This window comes from Sinocyclocheilus anshuiensis, unplaced genomic scaffold, assembly GCF_001515605.1.
Source record: "Sinocyclocheilus anshuiensis isolate Anshui unplaced genomic scaffold, SAMN03320099.WGS_v1.1 scaffold208, whole genome shotgun sequence".
In the NCBI taxonomy this organism is placed as follows: domain Eukaryota; kingdom Metazoa; phylum Chordata; class Actinopteri; order Cypriniformes; family Cyprinidae; genus Sinocyclocheilus; species Sinocyclocheilus anshuiensis.
The window spans coordinates 233,377-236,595 of NW_015557186.1; the positions used below are offsets into that span (position 1 = coordinate 233,377).

Here is a 3,219-nt window from a genome sequence, read left to right on the forward strand (position 1 = left end):
AATGAGCAACAATATATAAGTGCAAATGACAAGTCTCGGTTAGCCTAACGCAGTACACGTAGCAAGGTGTGTGTGTGTATATATATATATATATATATATATATACACAAACAAAGAAAAACAAGTAGAATAGAAAGCTAGAGTTTTTTTTTTTTTTTTTTTTTTAAAAAAAAAAAAAAAAAAAAAAAAAAAAAAAGAATCAATCATTCCAAACATTTGATACATTCAAGATATGATACATAAAAACAAATTCTAACATGTAACGCACTTCTGCTTCTTAAGTAAATTCCTCTCATTTTAAGAATTCCTTGAAAGCAAGACAAAGCCACTCTTTTTTGCAGTGTTGTTGTTTTGTGGCTCTGGAGTGTTATGTTCTGTGTGTTGGGCTCGTCCTCACCCGAGGCCGTGGATCATCAGCTGCTCCTCCTCCTTCCCCATGCGGACGCTGAGTAGCGAGCGGATCTGGCCCAGAGACGCCAGCAGGTGGATGGTGTCATGGACGGAGACGGCGCTGATGGTGTAGGTCTTCCTCGTGGCTCGGAGCAGCTCTCCGATGCTGTCGTACTGCCGTCTCAGCAGACTGAACATCAGCCGCACCAGCTCCGGGTCCTGGATGTGCGTCTCCTGAGCCCAGCTCACCATCGTCTGAGAGATCAGCTCCTTCAGATTCGCTTCACACACACACACACACACACAGACAGACAGACAGACAGACAGACAGACAGACAGACAGACAGACAGACAGACAGACACACACACACACACAGGAGAAGAATTAAAGTGTTAATCTAGTGCAGTTAAATGCATGTGCAACGCAGCATCCCATCCATAGATACGAGTGCAAAAACACCCTCTTATATTGTGTCCCTGCAGCACAAAAGCAGTCTTGAGTCGCTGGGGGATATTTGCAGCAATAGCCAACAATACATTGTATGGGGCAAATTTATATATTTTTCTTTTATGCCAAAAATCATTAGGATATTAAGTAAAGATCATGTTCCATGAAGATATTTTGTAAATTTCCTACCGTAAATATATCAAAACTTAATTTTTGATTAGTAATATGCATTGCTAAGAACTTCATTTGGAAAACTTTAAAGATGATTTTCTCAATATTTAGATTTTTTTGCACCCTCAGATTCCAGATTTTCAAATAGTTGTATCTCAGCCAAATATTGTCCTATCCTAACAAACCATACATCAATGGAAAGCTTATTTATTCAGCTTTCAGATTATGCATAATGGTCGATTTAACAGCATGAACTGGTTTTGTGGTCCAGGGTCACATATAGTTTACAAATCGGTTGAGTGAATAATTCAACGACTCACTCAATAAGACGGTGACTTGCTGGTTTTAGTTTCATATTTAGAGTATCATTTCATTTTTCTTAATCATGTCATATTCCAATATTCATTAAAAAAAAACATCAATTATCATTTATTATCATTATTTATTCTATACGAAATCTTCTAAATCTACTTTTTTGTGATGTTTATTCAATGCTTTTCTCACTGAACACATTAATGACTTTAAATGCTCTTTTGGGGGTCATTTCTCAGCCTAATTGATGTGTGATTAATTTCCAATTGCACATCATGCACTTAATTAGCCTAGTTTAAAGTGAAACTGGTGAAATCAAACCTGTTTGGAAACAGCCATTATTGATATAAAGATGAATTTGCCATATGAGAGCATTTCACCGACACTTTCACACCGAGACCGGAAAGGTCACCAGAGTTTTATTTCTAAATGAACCTGCTAATGCAGATTTCAGGTTGAGCTGGTTTTCAATCTCTTATGCAATGAGATGAGAAGCAGCCGCTATAAATAGAATATCTCAACTGAATTTATTATAGAGTCAAAGCCTTCAGGCTTTATTAAAACGGCATGATCAAAGGCTCATATGATGACGTTCTCTCTCATAATAACCCTGAGATAGACTTCAAATCAGCAGCTCTCATCTTTAAACTTCCCTTGATTTAAATTCAATTAAATTCAATTCAATTTAATTAAAATTAAGTAAAATTAGAATCTGAAAATTGCATCCATCAATCAATCATTAAAAACCCTGGGAAAATCATATTAATTTAACATGGTGCATTATTTCAGGGACCCATGTTTTTGCAAAAAATGTAATATTCAAAATCAAAAGTCCAAAAAATGTTTTTTTATATATATATATATATATATATATATTTTTATTTAAAGGGGTGGTTCAAAAAATTAATTAATTCAAATAAAAAATGTAATATTAAATGTAAATACATGAATGTTAAATAATGCATAAATATCGGTCATCACCATTAAAAGCCATTTAATTACTATATTCATTTATCTCTAATAAAAAGTTTTTTTTACAGAAATCTAACATGGTAATACCAGGGTGCTGCGAGTGCTGTGTAATGAGAGCGGAGGGACGCTGGAGGAAGTGCTGTGTGTGTCGTCATTAGAGCGACTCTCACAGGCCTGTAAGGAAAGGGGCTGCTGGGAAAATCATGCGCTCAGCTCATCAGTCTGTCACGAGTCACGAGTCTGTCAGCAGTAAATGCGTGTTTATAGGGCAGCGCTGATGAACGACCCCGCTGAGACCCCAGACACATGTCACACACTGAACAAACGCTGAGCTCAGGAGCAGCTCACCTAATCAAGTTCAACCTGTGTGTGTGTGTGTGTGTGTGTAGGAGAGAGTGTGTGTGTGAAGATGTGGTGATTGTTCACTGTGCAGGGAAAAACACTGCAATCAGCAAACCAACCGTGCAGCAGCTTTCTCCATTAAACCCTTGAACTGTCTGAGTAAGCTCATATTTCAAAATGAAATGAAATAAAATTAAATGAAATAATAATAGTGAACCTCACAGACACACATATCTCATATTTCGCCCAAATAAATAAATAAATAAATAAAATGTTACAAATAAAATGAAATGAAATGAAATGAAATAAAATAAAATTAAATTAAATAAATCCATCTCAGTGAGTCCATATAATGCAAGTGGATGTGTCCCTCAAACTTAATGATTCATAAACTATGCAAAACAAACACAGAGGTACCCATGTGACCCCAGCTGATGAATCAATATCTTCTGAAGCGAAACGGTATTTGTGGGTGAGAAAAATCTAATATTTTAATATTTTTTAACTAAAAACCATACATTCAACCAGTAAATTCAGACTGCCACTTCTTGTTTCACAACACGTTTACATCATATTTAATCAGG

General features: G+C 35.9%; 1 protein-coding gene across 1 annotated transcript in view; it reads right to left on the reverse strand.

The window, feature by feature from the left end:
* Positions 1 to 3,219, reverse strand: part of LOC107678700 (ryanodine receptor 3) — a 196,980-nt gene that overhangs the window by 89,716 nt on the left and 104,045 nt on the right. Inside the window, exon 41 of the mRNA XM_016474072.1 lies at positions 398 to 671. Coding sequence (XP_016329558.1) covers positions 398 to 671 — 274 coding nt within the window. The remainder of the gene's footprint in view (positions 1 to 397; positions 672 to 3,219) is intronic.